Source organism: Peromyscus eremicus, chromosome 8a (genome assembly GCF_949786415.1).
Source record: "Peromyscus eremicus chromosome 8a, PerEre_H2_v1, whole genome shotgun sequence".
Lineage (NCBI taxonomy): Eukaryota > Metazoa > Chordata > Mammalia > Rodentia > Cricetidae > Peromyscus > Peromyscus eremicus.
The window spans coordinates 86,014,127-86,039,493 of NC_081423.1; the positions used below are offsets into that span (position 1 = coordinate 86,014,127).

General features: G+C 52.0%; 1 protein-coding gene across 1 annotated transcript in view; it reads left to right on the forward strand.

Moving 5' to 3' along the window:
- The window catches only part of Wnt3 (Wnt family member 3), a 44,074-nt gene extending 19,430 nt beyond the window's left edge, over positions 1 to 24,644 (forward strand). The window contains exons 2-5 of the mRNA XM_059269760.1: positions 16,222 to 16,463; positions 19,368 to 19,633; positions 20,336 to 20,823; positions 24,365 to 24,644. Coding sequence (XP_059125743.1) covers positions 16,222 to 16,463; positions 19,368 to 19,633; positions 20,336 to 20,815 — 988 coding nt within the window. The 3' untranslated portion in view covers positions 20,816 to 20,823; positions 24,365 to 24,644. The remainder of the gene's footprint in view (positions 1 to 16,221; positions 16,464 to 19,367; positions 19,634 to 20,335; positions 20,824 to 24,364) is intronic.
- The last annotated feature ends 723 nt before the right edge of the window (positions 24,645 to 25,367 follow it).

The window sequence follows — 25,367 nt, forward strand, 5'->3', positions numbered from 1 at the left end:
CATGTCCTCACTGGTTCTGAGAACTCACATCTTCTGGACTTGGTATCTTGGAAGAGGCCTGGTAACCTGGAATTTTCTGTGGTTACTTGAACTCATATATTTTACCCCTCTGATCCTGAGATGGGGGTCTCTTGTCCCCTGAAGATGCCTGAGACACAGCCCTGCTTTGATGCAGAGACACAAATGTCAAGGTTAGAAGATCCACATCAACATTCAAGAGAAGAAATATCAGGAGGCAGAGGCCCCAGTGTGAGTCCAATGCTCACCCTGAGCAACAAGACAGGCTTGAGCGCCTCAGCCCTCCATTGACACACTGTAGAGACCTTGTCCTAATAAATGTCTCTTCTTGCTTTCTTAGCAACTTCAGTACCACCTTCCATGACCCCAGACTTGTCACCTAGCCTCTAAACCCATGCCATCACTTGTCAGATGGAGATAATAACGTCATTGGGTTCTTTGGCAAATTAAAGGATGTAGTTTGTGTAAAGTGCTGACACAGAGTCAGGGCTCAATAAATGCTATCCTTTACAAACAATAATAACCATCGTGAGTGCCCTGGAAGTGGGTTCCCTCACTCCCTTACACCAGAGCTCGGGAAATTATTTCTTCATGGTCTTATTAACTACTGTCTCCCCAGACAAGTGCACCCTGTATTATCTTATTCACCACTGAGAATGCACCTGTAAAAGCACTCCCCTTTATTTCATTTATAGCTGCTTCCACAAAGAGACCCCTCATTATCTCATCTCCCCCTGTTTTGTGGGCTCCTCTTGTGACCACTCAGGGCCAGGGTGACTCCTGAGGAATCCTTAGCCATTGGTCTGTGCTGGCATCTTCCCTCATCCTGAACACACAGCTCCTTAGCAGAAAAATCTATAATTTGCCCAAGCTTCATGGTGCAGGCCTGTAAACCCACCTATTGAAGAGCTGAGGCAGGAGGATAGAAAGTCCAAGGTGAACATATGTCTTTAATCCCATCACTGAAGAGGTAGAGGTGATTCTCTGTGAGTTCAAGGCAAGCCTGGTCTACACTGTGAGTTTTAGATCAGCTAAGACTATGTAGTGACACCCTGTCTCACCAAAGATGGTTAAAAAAGAAAGCTCAAGGTGGGCTCCAGAATTTAGCAAGACTCTATCTATCTATATCTATATATTCGTATCTATATAATAGGGAAAGGGCTGTTATATATTGTATCATATTATATATATATTATATTGTATTATATACTGTATACTGTATAATAGGGAAAGGGCTATTACATATTACATTATATATAGTATATTATATATAATACATTCTATCATATATAATATATTATATGCATAGCTCAGCAGTTGAGGACTTGCCTAGCAGTGTGAAGCCTTGGGTTTAATCCCCAGTACTAAAAAGAAATCTGTAATTAGAATTTCTTGTTAAATATGTATGTGTGTGTGTGTGTGTGTGTGTGAGAGAGAGAGAGAGAGAGAGAGAGAGAGAGAGAGAGAGAGAGAGAGAGAGAACAGAGTCTTGTGCACAAAGCCTGTTTTCCTTGAGAAGAAATACAATGAAGCTTGAGACTGTAGAGGCAGAAATGCCTGTGTTATCAGCTGGGCCCTGTGGCCTTCTGGGATGACAAGGTTGGGCACACTGAGAGGAAATGGGTGAACAGAGTGGACTCAGCCTGCATCCCTGTAAGAGGCAAGTCTTGAGACCTTAAACCCCAGGCCTGTTTGTGGACACCCAACATGTCTGAGTTTCTGTACTCACAGGCATGTAAACCCCCACCTCAAGGCTTGGAAATCTGGGTGGAGAAATCAGGGACAATTGAGAAGAAAGATACAAGGAGGAATGTAGTATGGACAGGAGTTGGGGTCCCCCAACAGTGCCTAAGACAAAGTTTCTTTTCAAAGTATTTTTCACTGGGACCTTTCTTCTCCAATGGATGTTAGTTAGCAAGCGGTTAGCAGCAAGGCTCTTAAACTTCGAGCTCAGAGGCGCCTGTGATTTACACCCGGCCTATGTAGATGAGGGACATGCCCAAACACTTTTCACTCGGCGCTGCTGATCAAAACACAGTTTGGCTGCTGCGGCTGTCAAGATGGAGGCTTGAGAAACCCGGAGCTCTAGGATGAGGGCAACACCAGGGGATGGGAAAGAAAGGCAGGCCCACTCTGGGTACCAGGAAAGGATGTGTGGCGTGGGGCGGGGCAGATAGGGCCCACCAGTGGAGCCTTATGAGTGGGCCCCAGTCTCCTTTGGCTCCTGGCCTGCTCCTTGAAAGGCAGGAAGGACCCACTGAGCACCCAGACCCCTCACGTCCTATGGATTCAAGGACTACCAGACATCATTACTGTGAACTTCACATGTAGTCATCATTGAGACCCAGTGGCCCTCCTGAATGCTGGAATTCCTAATGGGGTCCTGCTTGGGTCTGCCGGCAGCTAAGAGTATGGAGTGGGCACTCACAAACCCAGAGAGGAAAGGCCAGGCTCAGTGGAGGAACTGGAGGCAGGAGCCCGGGACTGGTGAATGTGATGATGTGGGTGTGGGGCAGGGGGTGCAAAGGAAGGTGTTGAGGCTCGCTCCCGGGAATGGGCCCGGGAGGGAGGAGCAGGCAGCGCTTTGAACTTGCGCACAGCCTCCAGAAGGAGGGCGGGGGAAGTCCAGGTGCCGACCAGGCTGCCTTCACCTGCGGATCCTTGGCGCTGTGGGGGACGAGGCGCAAGGGAGACCTCCTGGGAATGCGGTGGAAATACCCACCTTGAAAGGCACGGAGCGGGAACGTAGCCCTGAGCACCGGGTGTGGCGAGGCGCCCGCCCCCATCCCCACCCGCCCCTGGCTGCAGCCTGCGCACCTGCTGCCGCTGGCCCGCTGGTGCTGGTGCTGGTGCTGGTGCTGGTGCTGGTGCTGGTGCTGGTGCTGGTGCCGGGGTGCCAGTGTCGATTCCAGGGCCCCGACCTGGTGGTGCTCCCAACAACTGGGCCATCGCAGGTCCAGCCCTGCGCAGATTACGTCCAGAAGTCCCCACAAATGTGTTGGGATCTTCTATTGTTCTTCAAAGTTTTATTACGAAAATTGTAAATGAAGGCTGTGGGTCTTGCTCAGAGGTTTAGGGCTGGCAGAGCATGCTACCAGGGCCTAGCGTTCAACACCACAACACAAGGGGGAAAGTGAGCCAGAAAAGTCGAAGCGGGGCAGGAGATGTATGTAGCTGAATGGGTAGAGTGCTTAGCTAGCACATCCAAGGTCATGGGAGCCAGGAGGGGTCATAGCTAGTCCCAGGCCAGGCAGAGCTACATGAAAAGCAGACAAAAACAATACAAGGAGCAAGCATCTATGTGCTTCCCAGTGCAGCCATTTCTAATGTTTTACACATACACGTTTGTTTTTGCTGAACAATTGTAAAGTAAATTCTATTCATCACGAACTCTTGAGATTCTGATACGTGAGGTTGGCTCCGAACTCAAGACTTCATGCTGCTTAACAGAACTCCTAAGGATTCCCAGTGATTCGGGTTTCTGGTGGTGACCTCTACTGCCTTTACCCTAAGGGTTTTCAACCTAGGCTCCAGTTATTTGTTGCCTCTTGCCTTCATTTTAACCTGAAAGTATTTCTCCTCATGCCCAACGCACTTTTCAAAATGACGTTGGCTCTTCAGAGAGCTACGGCCTGTAGTCGTTCATCACGTGGCCTATTCTCAGCTAGTCTGCTTGCCTCTGAAGCATCATATGGCTTGTTCCTCTGCCTCTCATTTCCCTGACAGCTGAAGGTTACCTCTTAGGTCAAACGTCTTTGGCAGTGAACTTTATAGAGGAGGTTGGGTACCCTGCATTGCACCATCTCCGGCTATTCGGCCGTCCTACTTCTCTGGAGGTGTTTAATGGGGTTTCCTAGTCTCCTTCCCAGATGGGCTGGTCCAGCGGGTTAGCGCTGGAGTCCGTGTGTCTGGGTTTTCACATCTGCCCCTGGTAAGTTGCCTGCTTCAGTGTCTCATTTGCCTTCCTGACCTGAGCAGCCAGCTGGGCAGTGATCACCTTCGGCCCTCCAAAGGGCATGGTATGGGAGGTATGGAGAAAGGTGAGTTCTCAAGGCTCTGGTCCCAGCAGTAGCTGATATCTGGATCTGAAATGGGCAGGGAGGCACCTAGGTCCCAGCCAGCATCTCTAGGCTGCTCTTGGAGTCCATGGTTCTTGTAAGATTATAACTATACCCACAAACATCTATATGCTCTCAATGTCTAGCGCAGGGCTGGCCCAGGGTAATTGCCTCTGAAATGAAGGTATACGGCAGGCTTGTGGCCTTCATGGAGCCCCCAGAGAGATGGTCTAGAGTGAGCTTCCAGGCAATAGCTCAGCTTTCTGCATCCGACAACTCAGATAAGGATTTCCCAGGCTGTGCAGCAGCTGTGGAAAAAGCCCAGAGAACCAGCAGGGTGGCTTCTGCCCTCAGCTTGTCATGGTGGCAGCCTGAGTGATTGGGCAGGGAGGAATGACAGGGGAAGTCAGTGGGAGCCACTGGGTCTAGTCCAAGGAGGCCCTCCCAGGGGTCCTGTGCCCATTGGGAAGCCAAACTCTCCACTTAGTAGTTCCCAGTGGCAGAGACAATTTGTTCTCTGAAAAGCATCACCATTTAGCGGCAAAATGGACTCTGTAAATGGATGGCTCAGTGGAGGGTGTTCAGGGTCATGCCTCCCTCTGATAAGCTCAAGAGATGACCAGAAGGAGCAGTCTAAATTGGAAACAGGAGGGGATTTTAATCTCCAGATCTTGAGGGGTGAATAAGAGCTCAAAGTGAAATGAATGGCTAGGCAGGCTGTTTTCTCTTTTTACGAAAACTTGGCTTGAAGGGAAAGCTCCATGAGAACCCAGAACAGTTCAGACCAAGGAACTGGCCATCTTCATTTCCTGGAACAATTAACCAGATCCTGTCAGGCACCCATCTGCACGTGCGAGACTGTCTCTGCCATCTGTAACTCTGATTTAGAGGGTCAGCAAGGAGGAAGTGGATAAGGTTCAAAGGTGCCAATGAAGCAAACTGGGCTTAGGGAACATCTGTAGTTCTGATTGGCAGGTTGGTAGGTAAAGAAATAAACGGCTGAGCCCAGAGAGAAAAGGACAACCAAATCAAGCTGAGCTTTCAGGCCTAGAGCACAGACCATCTCTTTGACACCTCTCTCAGCCTCTCTCCAATAGACACTCTTGTTTTTAGAATTCTACCTCAAGTGGGACTCCTCACACTTGCATAACGTGAATTGTTAAATGATCTTTTTATAAAAAACCTGGAGCCTGATATTGAGGTGAATGCTGAAAGATCAGAGAGACAAAGGAATAAGCCACCTCTTAACTCTAGGACTCCCCAGCCTGAAAAGCTTTCCTCAGGCAAAAATACTAGGATTAAAGGTGTGTGCTACCACTGCCTGACCTCTATGTTTGATTTAGTGGCTTGTTCTGTTCTCTGATCTTCAGGCAAATTTTATTAGAGTATACAGTATATCACCACATTTCCCCTTTTTTGTCTAAAATAATAAAAAAAAGATTATAACTAATACAAGAAAAACTATATACAATAAGTACAATAAATATATACAACACATATAGTCAAGAATTACATTAGTAATGTCTAGTCCATTAACATTTGACAAATTCAGAGAAAATACTCTATTATCTATCTTATTTTGGTGAGTGCAAAGTGTTGTACCTAATTAACTATCTATCCTAACTTGTATTACCCACCAAAAACTATCTTTTGATGTCTTTCAAACTTTTACACATTACACCTCTTTAGTGAGTTTCTTTTCTGAATATGTTAACAAGGAAAACTATAACTATCTAGTCTTCGACTCCCTTGGAGACCCAAGAAGGAAATACTATTACCTAAGTAAATAGGAAGTGCAAATAAGCAAATTCTGAAAAATGTGAGAAATGACAGAAACAGCTGGCTGCCTGGACAGTCACCCAGTGTTCCTCTGCAACGTTGGGGCATCCATCTTCAGCCAACAGGCCTAGCATATCTGACAGACTTATCTGTGGAGCAGGATATTCTGAAGGGTCTTCCTACTTTGTCTTGGCAAGGTTTGGCAGTCCTTTCTTTTGTGTCCTGCTTGTCCATTTTGTCAGCAGTGGAAATAAGGGCATTTTCTTTTCCGGAGGCTAACTTGCCACGAAGAAAGTAAACACCATATGGAGTTTTCTTCAATGCCCATCATCTTCTCTGAAGTAGATTGGTGCTGCCAGGAGCAGACATTTCCCATTGTCATAAAAAAAAAAAAGAATCTATGTTATTAAAACATCTTAAATGCCATATTCTGTAGATCTCTGAAGTGTTTAAAGATGACCTGTCTATCTAAAATATATCTGTTTGACCTTGAAAACATACCTAATATGACTACAAGTTCGATTGTAATAACTACTAACTTTCATTTCTTTATATCCTAATTAGTTGGTAGTAATAACTTTCAAGGACTAGCAATTTGCACTACATTGTTAAATGAGCTATATAGGTACAATTGAACAAGATTAGAAATGTATGTACAGTGTATTCTAACAAAAACAATTTCAAATTTATATCAATATACAAAATTTGTATATAATATACAAAAATCCAATCCAGTGCAAAATATTTAAAACTAGTAGTTGCTTTTTAAAAGCAGATTCAATAATCTACCTCTTTATCTTATCATTTCTATATAATACGTTCTATATCACACCCTCCTCCAACCAGCCAGAAGCCAGCAAGGGGCATTTTCAAGCAGAAACTTGTATTCTACAAGCTTTTATTATCTATCAGCCTTGTACCCAGAGACCCCTACTCTTGACAGGGTTTCAGGGATGCTCGACATCTTTCCCCCTCTAAAGCCTAAATGCATCTGGGGGGAACTAGGAGAGTCGTTCCAACTGCCAGGCAGGGATGATGTGACCCAAGCAAACCTTTGAGCCTTGGTTGTCTTGTCTGTGAAACAGGGCCTAACTGTGGTGTCTGAGGCTAGAGGTCAGACCACGGTTTCCAAAGGCAAGGACTACCCTGCCCAGTGGGGGTGGGGAAGGGAAGATCATGGGATTCACTTGGGAACTGCTTGGTAGGAAATGACTCAGTTCTTGACCTAAGTTCCTGGAAGCCATGTCCCCGAGACAGCTGGCACTTCTCAGAGAGACCTTCTTGGGGTCTGAGGTGGGAGGTCCCTGGTCTGGCCCTGACACCTTTGGATATCCTGGGTTGAGTCTTCCCCCTGATAAGCCTAGAGAAAGTGAACCAGGCCAGGCTGCAGAGCAGGCCATGGCTGCCGGAACCGTCTTTTCCTGTTTTCTCATCTGCCACCTTTCCCCTTCCAAGTCTCTGGATTCCTCCTTCTCCCCCGACAGTTATTAACCCTCTTCCCTCCTCTTCAGGGCCCACCAGCCTGCTCCGTGCTCCAACCCCCAATTTAGCCAGGAGGGACAGTCCTTCTGTCCTCCCCTCTCCACTGTGATGGACTCCACCTTCCTGTGAAATGGAGGCGGGGGTGGGGTGGGGGCTGGCTCATGCTCACAACACCTCAAAAAACAGGTTTCAACATTTCACAGGTTTCAACATTTTTCAGGCGGCCTTGTCACACCTTATCAGATCAGGGCCTGCAGGCCCGCTGCACGGCGGCGGCGGAGAGTAGACATTCCATTGAGGCTGGGCTGTCTTGGGTGGAAAGGGTCCACCCGGCTACCACCTCCCTCTGATAGGGGCTCCAGTAGCCCCTCGGGGGCATGCTGCTTCTCATATCATTTTCTTCCTTCCATGGCTGCGCAGCATCAAGGCTCTTTGGGATTCCGGGCAAGGGCACTGTTTCCTTGAAGGCCTCCTCTTGGCCCGGAAAGGAGCTTCTAGAAATAGGGGGTGAAGATGAGTTATTGGAGTTACTCCCAATGTAGACAGTCTCTTGGCCAGCACAGCCAGTAAGTTCTGTTGCTTGAGTTCCATGGGAACCTCAGGGAGAGAGGAAGAAGAAGAAGAAAGCCACCTGCCCTTCTCAGTGGCTGCTTCCTTCCAGAAGGAATGACTTTGACATTGGTTTTCTTTCTTCATGCCTGTTGGTTTCACCCCATGATGTGGACTGCCAGCCTGGAATCCCTTTTCCTTCATATTCTCCAAGAGGCTCTGCCTTCTGTCTCCTGCCGTGCTCGTGGTGGTCTTGGTGACATGAGAAAGTCTAGCCAAAGCCCAAAACCCAGAGTTCAGCCGAGCCAGCCTGAGAAACAGACACAGATGCTGGTTCCCAGGCAGCTCTCACTGGGTGGAGAAGGTCAGACTGGGGATAAACCCCACTGTGTGGGCCAGATAGGAGTCTCCACAGGAGGAGGTGAGGTGATGGCTTCACCTGGCTGAGGTGATGGCTTCACCTGGCTGAGGTGATGGCTTAGGGTGAAGCAGAGCTCTCACTTAGGGAGAAAAGAGCAGACAAGGGACAGCAGAAGGAACAGTGTGATGCCCACCCACACATGCAGACTGTATGCCTCTGTAAGGACCATGAACAGAAACCAAGGATGTAACCTAGCGTCCTACAGGTTTTAGGCCTATCTGTGTGAGGTTTGGGCTGGGCCAGTGTCGAACCTCCCTGCCTGGGTACCATACGGTATCAGTGCCCCAACATGAGGTTTCCAGTTGGCCCAGCTCCCCCAGGTACCTGTTGGGGAGATAAGGTCTAGAGTACCATTCCACTCTACCTTCTGAATAACTGTCCTCAAGTGGGAATATCTGCCTTCTGTATTCTTCTTGGGCTCGGTGCTCCCCATATAAGGTCTGGAGCTGTCACTGTCCCCAAGACTTCCTTTTCCTTAGCTTCTAGCCTTGATGGATGCCATCTCCATCTTCCTGGTCATCCTGGTTCAGACCCTCACCCCTTCCTCTCTCTTTGTCCTTATCCACAGCCTTCTCTCTGTCCCTGAAGCCCTTGTCTTGAGACATACAGCATGCCCATCCACTGCCACAGCCCCGGATAACCTCTCTGGCTCACCTGAGGCCAGTGGCATTGAGGTCTCTGGCTGTGGCAATGTTTTGCCAGGTCCCAGAATCTCCTTATTGCCAACTGTCACATCAGTCTCCCAGCTGCTTCCCAGCTTTTGATCTCTAGGGCTGCCCTTGTCCCATGGCACATGTGACTGATAAATCAACAGACCGAAGTCCAGCTTCGGATGCTTCAAACTCTTCCAGCCTGCCTGAAGGGGTGTAAAGCTGGGCAGGTGGGTCCCTTACCAGCCTTTCTCTCCTAATCTGTTCCTCTGAATAGCCCAAGACTCTTCAGGTGAGAGATAAAATGGTTACCCAGGTATACCAGCTGTTCTGAGGCTGCTCTCTGTTCCAAGTGCTTAAGAGAACCCGGATCTAATTACCAGGTGCAGAGCTGCTCCTGATCACGGCAGCAGGGACCCATTGGTTCCCCTCTGGAAGACTAAGTGATTTTTCCCTATGCTAGGGCAAAAAGGACAGGAGTTGTAAATGACAAGTGTCCAAAGACCATCTCCTGCCCTTGTGTGGCATCCACAGTGCCCTGAGCTGGTAGGTACTTGAAGAGGGCTTGTTGGTCTGTCGCTGATAGATGCCTCCTGGCCTGGGTGCTGTTCTGTGGGGCTTCATTCATCTCTGTGTTCCTAGGACCTGGAGCTCTGCCAGGTCTGGAGTCATCATTCAGTAAGTGATGCCGAGTGAGCAGGCGTTGAGTGAATGTGTTTACCAGGGAAGGACGTGAGCCCAGCTGCTGGGACCAAGCCTCCGTTTGCTTGTTCTCTCTGGGCCCAGTCTGCCGACCCAGACTTGGACAAACTGGAAACTCAGCCCTACCTTGGGCTCCTCCTACTTCCCCTCAGCACCTGTATTATGAGCTGAGTGGTCTCTGTTGCTGCTGGATCCAGAAAGGCAGATGCTCCCTTGGGCCTGTGGGGTGGAGAGAGGTCCAGGGGCTCCCCACTTCTGTGAAGGGCGTCATCTAGGTTTCCTTTGTGAATTGCCGGGCATGGCATCACTCAGAGACGTCTCCTTGGCCATGCACTGTGCTGGGAAGGGTATAGTAGCTGCTCAGCTTGCACAGGGTCCTTGTGTGTCTGAGATCAGCACATATTCCAGGAAAGGTGGTAGCAGATGTGCATCTTGAGTTTTGTGCCTCCACTCGCTTTGTCAAAGCTTCTTGACGAGGTGCCAGGGCAAATGTCCCCTTCCAGGGCCCATGGAGGATCCAGGAGTTGAGAGAACTCTGGCCCACCAGGCTCAGCTCCTTCTCAGCCCTCAGGCACATGAAGGAACTTTGTCCCCTCCCTCAATATACCCAACAGCTCTACCTTGTTTAAGTGGAAAGGCAATACCTTGGCTCTTTCTGCTCATGTCTCAAGATTTTCTTTTGGCTTCTAGAAGTTTCCATATTGCCCAGACAGGGTAGAGTTCTGCTGGACCACATGCAGGTTAGGTCTCTGTCTAGAATTGCCTAGAAGCCAGCAGACAGAGTACCTGGCTGTGTGCCTTTATGGTCTTTTAGAAACCCTGTGGTCTGTGCAGGAGAGGAGTAGAGCCTTCCTCTCCCTCCCAATCCCTGGGTGTTTATTTTATGAGGTCCTAGGTTTGTGGATCAGAATCTCATAGTGATCCCTCTTTGAGGCTGGAAGGATGGCTACTTAGCTCCATGAGAAGGGAAGGGCAAGGACTCCCATGATCTCAAGAAGAGCAAGATGGGGGTGGCTTGACCACAGAACTCCTCCCAAGACCAATGGAGGATCCAGAGAGCTTTCTCCCTGTGCTGTGGCTCTGAGATTCATTCTGTCCACTCCTCCAAGTGCTAGAGTAGCTTCTGAGAATGTGTCTTTATCATACCCTGGGACTCACAGGAAGGGACAGCGGTGCAGGGAGAAGAGCCTGTTGGTAATGGAGAGCTGTGGCCACAGCTCCTGATCTTTCCAGTTAACTGAGTGACCCAGAAAAACAATGAAACCTCTTTGAGCTTTGGTATCCCCATAAAACTAGAGCAGACCAGTGGTTCTCCAAAAGTTTCCTAAAAAGTTGAGGGACCCAGGTAGACACAGTCCTGCTCATTTTAGCTATTATTAATTGTATAAATCAATGTGTTAAGTACATTCCATTGTCATGCAACTACCACCATTATTTCTAGAACATTCTTATCATCCTAAACATTCATTACTGTGGAATATGAGCCTAGGCTGGGGCTGCTGGATCTTATGGAAATTCTGTGTTCATTTTACACACACACACACACACACACACACACACACACACACACACACACACGAGCAAATCCCTCTTTTAAAATAGGGAGAGGAGGGAGGTTGTGTTTGTGTCCATTTTCAAACAAAAATAGTGAAGACAGCAGCCTGGCCTGGACCTGGTGACTCCCAACACCTCCCTAAGCTCTAAGATCCTGTATTGGGAGACTCTAAACTTAAAAGCAAACAAAACAAGCCGGGCTTGGCTACAGGAGAGGCTACCTGGTAGGATGAGCCTGGTGTTGACTGGCGCAGCCAGCCGCGCCCCAGTGGGGGCTCAGTCATGCTGGGATACAGAGTCTGCAGGTATTTCAGGTCACAGGGACACTTCCCTTTGTGAGTCAATGCAGCAGCTAGGCTGCCCTGAATTCTCTGACTGGGGCGAAAGGTATAGCTCAGTTGGTGGGGTGCCTTCACAGCAGGCACAAAGGCCTGAGTTGGATTCCCCAGCACTGTATTAATGGGGTACGGTGGCTCATGCCAACAATTCTCGAACTCAGGTAGAGGCAGGAGGCTCAAAAATTTAAGATCATCCTTGGCTACATGGGGAGTTCAAGACCGGCCTGGGGTACGTGAGATCCTGTCTCTAAAACAAAAACAAAAGAAAGAATTCTGTATCTCACTGTGAGAAGTATTAACCAGGCACTCTCGCTTTCTTTGGGAACGGCTGCAGATCTTTCCCCCATTTTCCTTCTAATTAATTATATATGTAAATAAAGAATACAAATTAACTCATTAAAATTGTTGCGTCTGAGTTGGATGTGGGGTGCACGCCCATAATCCTAGTACTCAGGTGTCCGAGGCAGGAGGATTGCAAGGCCAAGGCCCACATGGGCTACAGACTATGGTCTTGTCTCAGAACACCACTATCTAGGGCAGCAGAGCCCTTGCCTAGCCTGGGCAAGGTCCAGGCTCCCTCCCCAGCAAGGAGAACTTTGTGTGTCTGATCTTGTCACCATGCACACCCACCCACAGCCCTCTATCCACAGATGACAAATAGGTGACCAAGAACTCGGTGGCAGTGGGAACCTGACAAGGCTATGGGGATGTTTTCAGTCTGGCCTAATTGGAGAGTGGTACTTCTTCCTTAGGGCCAGCACTCAGGTCTCTATGATGGGCCTATGGCTTGCTGCCAACTACAGCCCATTCATTTGGCTGCTTGTGTCTTTGCCCTAGTCCAGCTGGATGGTGGGTAGTTGGATGAAGGATGAGCCGTCCCTGGGGCTGAAGGCAACAGGGCCTTGGGCAGAGCAGGGCAAGAAAGGGACAGGAGCTGAGTATAAATAGCCCCTACCCAGCAGGGCAGGCCTGGCAAGCCCTCTGCCCTCCCCCTCACCAGCTGCTGGTGCCAGCCATGCCCCAGCCTCTTTTGGGAGCCTGGCCATCATCTCAGATCCTCAATGTAGGAAGTCCCTCAGCGGAACTGAGGAGTCTTGTCCTGTGTGTGGGTGAAACCTCCGGCTGCCTGGAACCTGCCGAGTGGGGGCATCAGGCTGGCTCTTTGGGGGGCATCCTCTGTTTCTTGCCTGGAAGCCCAAGTGTGCTGGTGTATGTGTGGGGGGAAACAATAGAAGACAAGCCCCCTTTGTGTGACAGGCTGCAAACAAATTAGCTAGCCTTCTGTAGTGAGAAGGGGTGAATGAGGTGCAGGAGAACTCAAGCTAGGAGAGGTTATTTCTGCCTGGGAGTTCATGGAAGTCTTTAGAAATGATTCAGGATGGGTTTGCCTTGGGTATGGGCTGCAGAGAGGCACTCAGGTGGAGGGAGAGCTCAGCATGTGCAAAGGGTGTGAAGCAGTTTTAGCAGGCCTTAAGGCAAATCTCATCAAAGCCACTCACACTGGGGAGAGAGAGAAGAGGAGGCTTCTCCTGTTGACTCTCCCAGGGGGACAAGCTCTTCTGTAATGGGGACAAGAAGTGGGTTACATTGATATGTCTGCGATGATGGAATGTCAGCCATGCTGCGTGGGCACAGCTCAGGGCCGGCAGGGCATGTCTGGGAGGGCAGCTGTCTGTCCCACAGAATTCAGTCCCCAGGCCACAGGCTGAAGAGCCCAAAGCCATCCATAGATCTGAGCCCCATCCCCAGAGGCCCTGGCTAATTACCACAGGATGTCCAGATCCACTGAGACCTTTGACCAGAGCATCCTGGAAATGCTCCCATGCCCTTTGGTTAGCTTGAACATTCATCCAAGTCACACATGGCTTTGCTCAGCTCGGCCTGTCTGTCAGAGGGCTTTGCTCTGCCAGCCCTGTCAGGACTGTTGGTGAAGGGTCTCAGTTCTGTCCTGAGGCCTGTTTAATGGGAGGTGGCTTTGGAAATTCTCATGTGTTGTACCAAGTCAGGGAAATGAGGACGAGAGAAATGAGGGTGGTGATATGGCAGGGACAGAGTACTGAGGGCATGGCCACCAGTCTTTGGGGGGTTCTGACGTGCCTGGCTGTCCACCTTTACTCCTCCTGTGGGGTCTGTCTCACAGAAGAAGAAACTGGGATGCAGAGACGTTAAGGAAATTGCTTGGCTTGGCAGCTTGATTATGAGCCAGGCTAAGGGGACAGGTTTGGAAGAGGAGGGAGCATAACTCAGGGTGATGAGCTGTCTACATTAAACCCTTGCTACACTTTTCCTTTCTAATGACTGCAGGGCTTGGGAGGTGAGTGCAGACCAGGGCTGTGTGCTGGGAAAGGGCATGGTAAGGGTTAAAGAAGGAAGAGAGAGAACAGGCCATGAGAGAGGCCTGCAGATCCTTGCCTTGGTTTTCTTGTCTATGAAATGGGATGATGGTGATGACGGCCGTTTCTACGTCACAGACCTATGAGGATTAAACAGGTTAATGGCATAAGTACTTAGAACTGTGCCCAGCCGAGGTCAGACCTATAACACATGTTAGGTGTTTTCTTCTATACACAGAGTGGGGCTCCCTCCAGGGCTTCATGTGCTGTGTGCCATCAGGCTCTGGGTTCATCATTGTCTCTCTTAGACATGAGCCCACTAAGGTGTAGACAGAAGTTACCCCAGCTCCCTGGAGACCCAGCAGGCCTCACATAAGGCAGAGGTAAGTGGCTGGAGCTCTGGAGCCAGGCAGTCTAGTTTCTAACAGCAGTCCCTTGGCTCTGTCTGTGGTCTGCACTGCTAGTAAAGTCCCCACTGTGTGCTGGGGTGCTGCTATCAGGAAAGGGCACTTAGTGAACCGAGCTGCAGTTAGCCATGATGGTGCGACATTAATGCTTCAGTGGCTACCTCTTTCTTCTCACTCTTGTTCTGTCTCAATGAGACAGAGTCTCTTGTAGCCCAGGCTAGCTTGCAACTCCTGATCCTCTTGCTTTTCCCAAGTGTTGAGATTACAGGAATGCGCCACCAGGTCTCTGGATTTTCCTTTTCAAAAGGGCTCAGGGCTTTGGGTTGGGGAGAACTCAGTGGGAGATCACTTGCAGGCATGCCTGAGGCTCTGAAAGGCCAGGCTGGGGACTCTCAGATCTGGACATGACTCCTCACCAATTCAAAATCCCCCAGTTCTGCATCCCCCCTCCCCCAGTCTCTCTTCCCAATCAACAAATGGGAAAACCTGGACTTCTTCCCCTGACAGCTGAGACCAGAGGCTGCCGGAAGTGGCGGTGCTGTGTGCCACGTTGCCCTGGAGTCTCTGAATTGAGCAAGACTCTGAGCGTCTAATGTGGGGGAAGGGTCCTGGGAAGGGTCCTGGGAAGGCAGCTTACTGCATACTCTGATCGGCCACATACTTGTTCCCAAGAAGTCTGGGGCAAGCGTTCTGGAAACCCTGGTTCTTCATCAGCAAACAGAGATGTTCAAAAATGGATCAGGTCTGCTTTGTGAAAGGTGCTGAGCAACAGGAATCCATAAATGTCCCGTGTTTGGTTCACCCATACCTAGTCAAGAAGCTCTGGCATGCTTTCTGACCCACTCCAGAAGCTCCAAGGCCCTCTTCCCAAGGCTCCTGAATCCAGGACTTGACCTTGGCCAGTACCTAGGTCACCTTCTTCTAGGACACTACCCTTTATCACAGGGCTGGCTACAATTGTCTGTGAAGCCCCTGGACCCACGCCGTCATTTCTGCTGTCCCTGTCTTGGGAAGAGGGAAGGAAAAAGGAGAGGGAGGCTCTGGCAGTACCTTGATTTGTCTAGAGTATATGACCCTGCCCCCCACATGTACTTCCCAAGGGTTGAAGAGTGGGGGGCAGAAGAATGGGGTGACTTGACTGAAGAACAGGGTGGGGGGAAATGCCTGCTGAGACTTTTCCTTTTGCTCTTGAGTTAAAACTAGTCATGACATGGAGCCTCTGTTTCTGGTGAGGGGAGGTGGCACTCTAGAAACTTCTAGGGAACAAGAAAGATGGAGGTGGAGGCCCTTGTAGACAGAGTGTTGACATCAGAGGCAGACAGGCTCTTGGTCAAGTCTAATCCTGGGGAAGGGGCTGCGGGGTCTTTGGTGTGTGTGTGTGTAAGCTCTGCTGAGACTTATGCTTCTGTTTTGTTTTTTCCTAAGATGGAGCTGGAGCCACAATGGCCTCTGCTTCCTTTGTCCTTTATGTGGATTCCTCCCACGAATGAATGGCTGTTAGTCTCCGCATGGCCCATGAATCCTAGAGTCCCTGGGAGATTGCTCAGCGGGAGTCCTGCAATTCCCACCAGGGCAACTGGGCCCAGGCACTGGGCAGAACTTGCTCTCGGCCCCAATTCTACATTTCCAGTCGAGGGTTATTTTCATGACATAATACAGACCCGCAAAGTCCCTCCTCCCCCAGAGGCGAGGCTGCTCCACATACCCTGCAAGTCAGATGTGTCCATGTCAGAGGGACACTGCCTAAACCAGTGCTGTACCTTCATGGGACACCATGTCCCCAAGGGAGCCAAAAGAAGCACGAGGTGCCAGGCTTCTCAGAGCCATGGATCATCCCACCCTACCCTACTCCCTCCTCTGTGAAGAAATGACATCCGTACTGGGCCAAATGTTTTGTATCTACAGTGCCATCCCCATTGTCTGCCTGCAGGTCCCTGGCCCTGGGCCAGCAGTACACATCTCTGGGCTCCCAGCCTCTGCTCTGCGGCTCCATCCCAGGCCTGGTCCCCAAGCAACTGCGCTTCTGCCGCAATTACATCGAGATCATGCCCAGTGTAGCGGAAGGTGTGAAGCTGGGCATCCAGGAGTGCCAGCATCAGTTCCGGGGCCGACGATGGAACTGCACCACCATAGATGACAGCTTGGCCATCTTCGGGCCTGTCCTGGACAAAGGTACTTGCCTGGGGCTGGGTGGGAGGTGGCCGGGCAGGGTCCTGGGTCCCAGGAACCTGCCCGGCTTCCTCCCATCGTGGGAAACTCTGAGTCCAAGATCTCCCTAGGAGGGCAATAAAGTTGGTGGAAAGTGGGTGGGGTCCATCTCTGGACAGACTAGGCTGTCTCCACATCAGCACATCTTTTCCAGTGCTGCAGGGGGCTGGGTAGCCCTGAGATGCAGCAAGGTCCTGAGATTGGAGGGCAGGCACCAAGGAGCCCGGAGCCTTCCTTCCTGGATGACACAGCGGGAACCCAGGCTTTGATGTGGACATGTGTGACATTTCCCGTATGCTGTGTTAAGTGCTATGCAAATACGGCTTTGGGGTGGGGGTGGGATGGTACCAGGCCTAGGTGTTGTGACATGGAAAAGCCTCCAGGATGTGAGGAAGCTGCCTGGTGCTGGTAGCAGCACTTCATGGCCTCCAAGGGTCCCCTGAGAGTTCCTGTTGGTTCCCATGTCCTGAAAGCGAGACATGCCCATAAACTGGTGGCCTGTAGATTGCTCTCAGCTATCTTGAGACCTGGAAGTGTAACCAGCTGTGACCCTGGTGGATGAAAGTAGCCACATTTGACTTTGAGCATGGGGTGTAAGAGAGGGAGGGATGAGTGGGGCCACCGCTCCTAGGAGGGGACTTTGGCTCCAGAACCTCCTGTGTTTAGGAATTTAATGACCCTAGCTGGGCTGGCCTCGACTGGAGTTTTGCCAGCCGATTGGGGGTGGTGGCGTTGCTCTTCCTCTTAGAAGGAATTGATAAAAGCTGCATTCACAGCCAGGAAGAGGAGGGGTGACTGAGAGTCGGCTGAGTTTGGGAGATGGGAGCTGACTACCCTCCCGATTGGAGCGAATTCCGCTCCCTCCCCCCCACCTGTGCTCTAGTGCGAAGGGTCTGTACAACCTACAGGCAAAAAACGCTGGCTATTGTCATGGGACAGGAGGGCAATTAGCAAATCAATGGATGATGATTCTGTTTACGCTTCTATTATCAAAGCTAATTATTCCTTGTTTACATAAAAGGTTTGGCCTCTAATTGGGGCCAAGTGGCGGCGGCGGCGGCTGGCTTTTCAAACCCGATCTCGCCCGCCTGTTGGTCTCACCGCCTTCCGGCGCCCCACCTCAGTCCAGGTAGCGCTTAATCAAACAGCCCGGCGTCCCGACGCCTCCCCAAAAGCAACACCGGCCTTCTGATCATGCCTCCCGCCTAGGACATCGTCCACCCAGACCTTTCAGCTTTCTACCGGTTCGCTGTGGGTCTGCTGTTTAGATTCGCCTCAGTGGGTTGTGCCACATGCCTCGGTCCCACTGCAAGAGGGCAGTTTGTGTCCCGGTTGTGCAGGGAATATGGGGCTGAGACACTGGGATTTGATGAAGGCGGTGGGGTGAGGTTCCGGGAAGGCGTACCCGCGCCCCGGTGCCCCGTGAGCAGGCGGTGGGTCCTGTCCACTTTTGCTCACGTCCCAGTAGGTGCGGGGGTGGGCTGCCGGAAGGCGCGAGGCCGCGGTCCCCCGCGGCTCCCCGAGGGCGCGAGCGCCGCCCCCCGCCGCGCGCCCGCTCCGGTCGCCGCGCCATTCACACGCCCTCTGGCCGCCGCCTCCCGGGGATCGCGCTGCCCGGCGCCGGGGCTGGGGGCGCGGCCCGGCCGCGGGAGCCGCCCGTTGCTACGTGGTGGCGGCCGGCCCGGCGGCCGGGGCTCGGCGGCCGCATTATGCGGGTAATGCGGTGTGACACCGCGCGAACAAAGGCGGATTGAGCGGCGCAGCGGGCCCCGCCGGACGGGGACCGGCACAGCGGGGCTGGCAGCGCCGCTCCCAGGCTAATCCCCGCCCCGCCCCCGCCACCCCCGCGGCCCCGGCGCTGGGAACCGAGCGTGGCGGGGCCGGGTCGCCGGAAGCCAGGGGCGCCCTCCCCTAGGGCGCACGGGCCCGGAGGCCCGGATCACCACCGCGCGCAGCCCCCGGGGCCCGGCCCGTGCTCCTGCGGCAGCTCCTTCTCAGGCTACAGGGAAAGTGGGACGCGCCACCGGCGCGTGAGGGCTTCGTGCCAGCAGAGGCTGCTGTGGCTATGACCTAGGAAAGGAGACCTGGGTCCGACCACCTGAGCAATATGGCACGACCCGCTCTGGGGTCCTATAAGAAGAGATGGCTGGGCCCACTCTGGCCTCGCAGTGCTCTGTCTATAAAACAGAGTTTAGAACATTTTAGGGAATAAAGCATCCGAAAGACAGATCTGTGTGTTCGCAGCGTTCAGGGGGTAGCTCTTACTGTAACAAGGCTAGAGACACTCCCTGAGAATCTCCTCTTCCCGGGACCCTGGGGCCAAAGGCAGAAAAACTACCCTGTGTCTCGACCCTTGTGGCTTTGAAGGATGTGGACAGGAAATGGGCAGCTATGGCAGGAGAAGCTGCACCCATTTTGCAGAGTGTAATGCGAAACTCAGATGAGGAATCTGCCTTCGGGGAACCGAGATTTGGGCGGAACATAGGTGAATTAGTAGGTTGAGGCTGCAGGTTCCAGTTTCCAGAGTAGAGGGCTCAGAACTGTTTTGGGAAGGTGTGCTTGTGAAGGTGCAAAGTTGGAGACCAAGAGCCAGGACAGGGTGTGGCCACCTTAGCTCCTCAGTGTTCATTCCCGTCCCATCGTAGACCCTCCTATCAGAGCAGCATTGCAGCCCGGGCCTCAGTTTGCCCATCTGTAAAGGGAGAATACCAGCTAGGGTCTGAACTCACTAAAGAGGAGCAGGAGGGCACTTGCTCTTCCCTCGATAGCTAATGGGCCCTTGAGTTCCTTCCCAGCCCTCAGGGTCCTTCCCAGGCTTTGTACCCTAGACTCCAGCCTGAGCGTCTTCTCCCCGACATCCTTCTGCAGCCACTCGCGAATCAGCCTTCGTGCATGCCATCGCCTCGGCTGGTGTAGCCTTCGCGGTCACGCGCTCCTGCGCCGAGGGTACCTCCACTATCTGCGGCTGCGACTCGCATCATAAGGGGCCACCTGGAGAAGGCTGGAAGTGGGGCGGCTGCAGCGAGGACGCCGACTTCGGGGTGCTTGTGTCGCGGGAGTTTGCGGATGCACGGGAAAACAGACCCGATGCCCGCTCGGCTATGAACAAGCATAATAACGAGGCAGGCCGCACAGTGAGTCAGCTACCCACAACTCTGGGAGCCCCAGCCGGGAATCCTGGCCCATCCACACCCCAGAGTACTCCCTTGAGCACCCTCTTTCCTTTCTCCCCCAGCTACTCCTGAGTAGGTTGTTATTTTTTCAAATTTAAGTACACTTGCTTATTCATTGTCTCTGTGTATGTGTCACGCTGTGTGTGTGGAAGTCGGAGGACAACTTGTAGGAGTCAGTTCTCCCCAACGTGTAGGTTCTGGTATCAAACTCAAATCATCACATGTGGCCCTGTTCCTGGTTCTCTGGGGGATATAAACCTGCCAGGGAGTGTTGCTGCCCGGTAGGAGCAAGCACCTGCAGACTATACTATAGTATGCTGCTTGGCAGGCGGAGTCTGTGCAAGCCTGTGATGTGGTTGTGGGGTGGGAACTGACTTTATGAGTCCAGCCTTCCCCCTTCCTGTGGTTGTGGAACCTTGGGCCCATGGCTTAGCTCTCAGCGACAGCACTGAAGGGGCCTAACAGTCAGTCCCTCCTTAGCACCACTTGTGTGAATGTGACATGAAGGTGAAGCCTGCCAGCGCTTGGGGGTGTCTCAGTGCTAGGGACACTGGTTTCCATCCATTCTTCCTGGCACTGAGTAAGGGCAAAAGAGGGTGTGGGGCACGGGGGCGGGTGCCCCAGGGGGGTCAGTCTGGGCCAGCTGCTGCTCCTTTTCCCCAGACCATCCTGGACCACATGCACCTGAAGTGCAAATGCCACGGGCTGTCCGGCAGCTGTGAGGTGAAGACCTGCTGGTGGGCCCAGCCTGACTTCCGTGCCATTGGCGACTTCCTCAAGGACAAGTACGACAGCGCCTCAGAGATGGTGGTGGAGAAGCACCGGGAGTCCCGAGGCTGGGTGGAGACCCTGCGAGCCAAGTACGCACTCTTCAAGCCACCCACCGAGAGGGACCTAGTCTACTATGAGAACTCCCCCAACTTCTGTGAGCCCAACCCGGAGACGGGCTCCTTTGGCACCAGGGACAGGACTTGTAACGTCACCTCCCATGGCATCGATGGCTGCGATCTTCTGTGCTGTGGCCGCGGCCACAACACGAGGACGGAGAAGCGGAAGGAGAAGTGCCATTGCGTCTTCCACTGGTGCTGCTACGTCAGCTGCCAGGAATGCATCCGCATCTACGATGTGCACACCTGCAAGTAGGGAGCCAGGTAGGGCGCAGGGCGGGGCACAGGGCTCGGCACAGGGCTCCTCTCCCCTCTTCTCTGTTTCTAAGCTTCCCAAGACAGGCAAGTTCCCCCAGCCGTTAAGTGGGAATCCAGAGCTTCCCACGCTTCTATGGGAACCGGTCTTGGGCAGTGACGTAGCAGATTTACACCAGGCTCAGGTAATAACCAACGGTGTGCACATAAGCCACAAGCAATTGATTAAAAATCTTACACAAATTAGCAACGATGAGCTAGACCAGATTTGTTCATGGCTGCTGGCTGTCATTTTTGAGCATCTGTGCAGCCAGAAGAGAGAGGCTGAGGTCTGGTCCCAGCTGAGCCCCTAATTTTCATTTCTTAGGGCCTCAGTGTCCTCACTGTCCAATGAGGAGAGGTTCAGATGCCAGAAACAGGATCTGGGTATAGTGGTTACTGACTTTTAATCCCAGCACTCAGGAGGCAGAGGCAAATAGGTCTCTGTGACTTCGAGGCCAGTCTGGTATACATAGAAAGTTCCAGGACGGCCAGGAATACATAGGGAGACCCTGTCCTAAAAAAAAGAAGAAAAAAAAAATGCCTGAAACAGTGGGTTGGAAAGTCTCTCATACCCTGGGGCAGAGTCATTTCACATCAACCATGAACTAAGAGGGCAAGCTTTGGCCTAGCACAAATCCTCCAGAGCTTGAGGAGGTGGGTGGGGGAGCAAGATCTGAAGCTTGGGTGGAGCAGGGAGCACTCTCACCAAGTTTATGGAGGGCGATGGGAAGGAGAAAGGATCCCAGTTCAGAGTGACTGTGGTGAGTAATCACGGGATAAAAGGCTGGTGGATTATGCTCCCAAGCTTCCCAGAGGTGGTCTGCGTGGGAGGACCCCAGGGAAGGTCAGCCTAGAAGCAGAGTGGTCCTAAAGTCTCTGGCATGGGCGCTTCCTAAGGTCAGCGTGGCCCTTCTCTCCGTCCCTCTCCCCTGAGAAGGGTCTGCCGTGCATCCCAGGCTTTGCAATTAGGTCCTGTGATCAGCCGGCTCACCCCACTTGTCAACCAACAACCTTGACTTTAACACCTGTTACCCTTCCTGAGCCGCTGTGAGGAATGAGGGGAAGAATGCCGGGGACAGTGCTTGACTGATAGAAAAGCAGTTCTCTGTCCGTTTATGGCTGGCCAGGGCAATGTGTTCCACCCAAGCACCTTGGAGCCAGCCGGTGACACACTGGAGCTGGTAGCTCACGTTTGCACTGTGCAGGGCTGGGACGTACCTGACATCACAGGAACTACCTCTGACCGAAGGGTGACACCTTTCTCAGTCCATCTAAGAAGCCCCTGTAGGGTGTACGTTCCATCCTGGCAGGGTCTAGAACCATAGAGGAGGGGGCAGTTTTCTGTATCAAGGTCAAGGTTGGGGAGGACAGCAGTGGAGCCCCAGCACTTCACTTGCCTGCTCTTGAACCTCGGACTCCTTACTGACTTCCTCACATGCACAGTGATGGCGGAATGGGCACCTTTCTGGATTTCTATAAAGCTCAAGAATGCTAACTCTGAAGCTAACTCTAATCAGAAATGTCAGAGAAGGCATCAGAGCGTCATCACAGGGCTGCTGCAAAGGGACAGCGTCACCTTGGCAGTCTTTCTGCTTTTGGAAAGGACAGGAGAAGGGTCAGCGAGTAAGCGGAGACTCGCAGGCTGGTGGGGTGGAAGGAATTGTCAGAAAACCATGGGTGGTCCCTTTCTCTGAGCTCCTCTGTGGTATGATGGAGCCCTGCCACCACAATCAGATGACACCAGCTCTGGCCATTTTGAGGAGATATGTAGGTGTAGTCTCCTTCTGGCCAGGTAGGAGGGCCATTTGTCTAGCCCGCCCATTTCACTGAAGGACAGACTGTATTAGTGGCCTCAACAGACTCATGTGCTTGCCCCCAGAAGCCCCCTATGTCATCTTGCTAGGGCCACAGCACCCCCAGCCCAAGCCTCATATTGGACCCACGGAGGCAGTGTGGGTCCCAGATACAGGTCCTGTGACTCAGTCCTTGCCCATGTGGGCGACTGAGATCCTCCAGGCCAAGAAGGAAGTGCTAGGTTGGTCTTTGAAGTCCAGGAAATCGCTCCGCTCCAACCCTTGTACTAAAAATCATCCCCTAAGAAGAATCAGGTGTAGCTAGGTAGTGGAGCATCTGTCAAACCCTGGGTTCACTCTCTAGTGCTGGGGAGGAAGGAAGGAAAGCAACCCCCTTTCTCCGTTTCTGTGATAGACACTCGGTGGTTTTCCACTGTCATGCAGATACGGTTTCAAGACCATGTAGATCACAGCCTCAGTCCTTCACATAGTGGAGCTCTCAAACTCACACCTCCTGATAAGAAGGGAGCTCTCTCCCACTGTGAGGTCCTTTGCCCTGCTGAGCCCGGGTTTCCTCTTGATAAGATCTGTGTCCTGCTGGGCTGCTGGGAATTAGACACAGTCATGAAGAGCCTGGCCCAGTGCTCAGACTCTGGGGCCCAGCAGGGCTGGTCAAGAGTTCCTTTCTCCAGGCTCTTGTCGCCTGCTTTGCCCGAAGCTGGTTGAGACCTGTTTCCTTCCCACCCTCTCACCCCTGTAGGTGCTACTACTACTGATGGAACCCAAGAGACCATCGGACAGGGAGACAGCAGGCAGAGAAAGTCTCTGGCATTTTTCTTGGCAGAATAGGCAGAGAAGGAGCCGCAGAGCAGGGCAGGGCAGGCCACAGGCCCTCCGTACCCTCCGGGGAGAGCTCAGCACAGTGGCAGCACCCCCGCCCTGCCTAAGTGGGGAAGATACTTTCTCCATTGCTTGGGTTTTGTCCACTGTCTCCAGTTAGCTGCTGGCTTGGTACCTGAATACCTTCAGTTTACAAGCATTGGGTTTATGCTTTTTATCGCTATGTTGGAAAAGCTGTGGACCCAGTCACCTCATCTAACTGGCCATGTGTCCTGGGTCTGCCACTAGTCTTTTGTGGCACCTTGGGCATATCCAGGTCATCTTGAGCTGCCTGTTCAGCTCTGCCAGCCCCACAGCTGAGGGTTGGCTGGGGCTTCCTGGGAGGTGATGGCCTTGGTACCTCAAATCCTACCGGATAGGACTGTACAGAGGAATCAACATTCTCAGTAGAGCGAGCACTCTGGGAAGGGATTCATCATAATTAGTTGATTCCCTTTCTTTTGGACAATTCATAGCGAGCTGCTGGTGCCTGAGCGGAAACACAGACCGTGTGGCCAGTGGCACTAGCCCTGCTGGTCGGTCCCTCAGACTACTGGGTTTCTCCATCTCTACATGGAATAGTGCTGCCATAGTTACTTACAGCGGGCTTCCTCAGCTAGAAGGTTTGATGTGTGTGTGTGTGTGTGTGTGTGTGTGTGTGTGTGTGTGTGTGTTCCCGCTGTTCCTGCTGATGGCATGTCCTCCCTCCACAGGCAGGCTCTGAGGTTAGGAGAGAGCAAGACCAGCCGAGTCAACAGCCTGTGATCTTTGCATCCCAGGGGGTGATGTCAACAGCAGTTACTAGGTTTCTGACTCTTCCTGTTTATTTCCCAAAGGGCACTGGGAAGGGGTAGATTGTGCCGCTGGATCCATTCATCGAAGTCCCATGGGAAGCAGGATCTAGATCTGGGGCCAGCCTTCGGCACTGGCCAGCAAGGAGCGTGGACTGTTTACCAGCTGCATGTGATCCACGACCTGGACCCAGCCGGCCTCGGACGGGAGGCCTCTCCCTTCTCATCTAACGTTTCTCACCCTGCTCTGGATGGTGTGTGGCTTTACAGAGGGGCTTTCTTTTTTGGTTTTCCAGGGTCTGCTGGGGACAGACCCGAGGCTTACCTTTGCACATGTTAAAGAAAATAAAAGTGAAAAAAAAATTCTACTGCAACAGAACAGGCTGGGCTAATGCGAGCTCTTGGCCTGGTGGTAAAGACAAGAGCATGGCAAGAGTCTGTCTCCAAGCTGCCTCTACTCGTGACATTCCAAGATGCCTCTGAGGTGGGGGTTGTGAAATAGAACAGAGCCCTGCAGTCCCTTTTGTCCATCTATTCCCATTCAGTTTGACATACTTTCCCATTCTGAGAAAAGCCATAGGGATAGCCAGGATGTAGTGGCGGGGAGGCCCTAGGCCGTTGTCGGAGCAGGATCTTGAGTTTTGAAGAACTCAGAATTCTGGACCGCCTGGGAAGCTATTTGAAGAATATCTGAGTTCCTCTTAGGCTCATTTTTTTTTTTTCTATAGCCCTGCTCTGCATTAGAAATAGTCAGATCTCAACATCTTTTTCTGTCATCCCACAGCTTCTACTGTCACTGCATCTGTCTGTCATGGTGGCCCTTGTAAATAGGTTAGACGTGCAGGCAAGTCTCTTCCAGCTCCATGCTCTACCTGCAGAAAGAGGGGGCTGCTCTGCCCTTCTCAGTCCTGCTCACCAGCAGACACTAGGGAGAACAGCTGGACACCTTAGTTAACTAACAGCACCAGTGTGGAAACAATCATCTTGCAATTCCAAACTTGCAGCTGGCAGGCGGGGAGGGTGAAGATTCCCGTTTCCCTTGTGTTAG